At 37.5% G+C, this 878-nt stretch overlaps 1 protein-coding gene across 1 annotated transcript in view; it reads right to left on the bottom strand.

The window, feature by feature from the left end:
* Positions 1-483: 483 nt before the first annotated feature.
* The window catches only part of LOC105269348 (apolipoprotein D), a gene marked incomplete in the record, with an annotated part of 3,593 nt that continues 3,198 nt past the window's right edge, over positions 484-878 (bottom strand). The window contains 1 exon segment of the mRNA XM_011309499.1: positions 484-792. Within this exon segment, the coding sequence (XP_011307801.1) occupies positions 660-792 (133 nt within the window).

Raw genomic sequence — 878 nt, 5'->3', positions numbered from 1 at the left:
CCTAAATTCCGGGCATTCAGTGCATCGAATCTTTCCGGGAAAAATCGCGAAAAATGTAATAATTGTGTTCACGGGCCGGTAATTGGGTGTCGCGAGTGAAAAGTGGATGTGTAAATTGTGGGGAGTGTTTTTATTCCGCAGTGATTGAGCCGCCATATTTTTCCCCAAATGATCATTGGAGAATTCATCTTGGTGAAATCTAGGAGATCTCTTTGAACGTAATTTACACGTTCATTCCTCAATTTCCCACCCCTGAGACCTAATTACCGGCCCGGAAAAAATAATGATCTGTCGATTGACTCTATCATTATATTTTTTGAGGGCCTACAGGGGCTGGCATTTAGTTACCCGTAAAACGCGTTTTTTCTAGGGAATTCCCTAGGGACATGTCGGGCAAAAATCCCTCCACCCGGGCCTTAATGATGAGAAATTATGTGAAATATATAAAGGGTAAATAATTTTAAAAAATAATAAAACCATCAATTTCCCGGATTTTTGAAATGTATTGTAAAATAATATCAGATGTAGTATCAGAATATTATCAGATGTTCGTAAAAATCTGATTTCCGGTGAATGACAGATTTTTAATGACTATTTTTTAAATACAGGGTAGAGCGTGCGGACAATTGAAAAACATTTTTTGTTGGTGCTGGTGCTTATTAACAGTTTTCCTGATTGGTCTTCAGGAAGAGATCAACGCTAATGGAATTTTTTTTGAAGGCATCCTTAGCTTTCTCAATAACATCCTGTGGAGGATTCTGCTCTCTCGTCAAAATCCAAGCGAATTGGGTGCTGTAATTGAAATTATCAATAATGAACACAAATTAGAGAGGAAATATTCCCTTCGATAGATCCAATAGCCTTTTATTTAGAGTGAT

This window comes from Fopius arisanus, unplaced genomic scaffold, assembly GCF_000806365.1.
Source record: "Fopius arisanus strain USDA-PBARC FA_bdor unplaced genomic scaffold, ASM80636v1 scaffold00067, whole genome shotgun sequence".
In the NCBI taxonomy this organism is placed as follows: domain Eukaryota; kingdom Metazoa; phylum Arthropoda; class Insecta; order Hymenoptera; family Braconidae; genus Fopius; species Fopius arisanus.
Note: the sequence above shows the minus strand (reverse complement) of the source record. Positions and strands in the feature narration are given on the sequence as shown.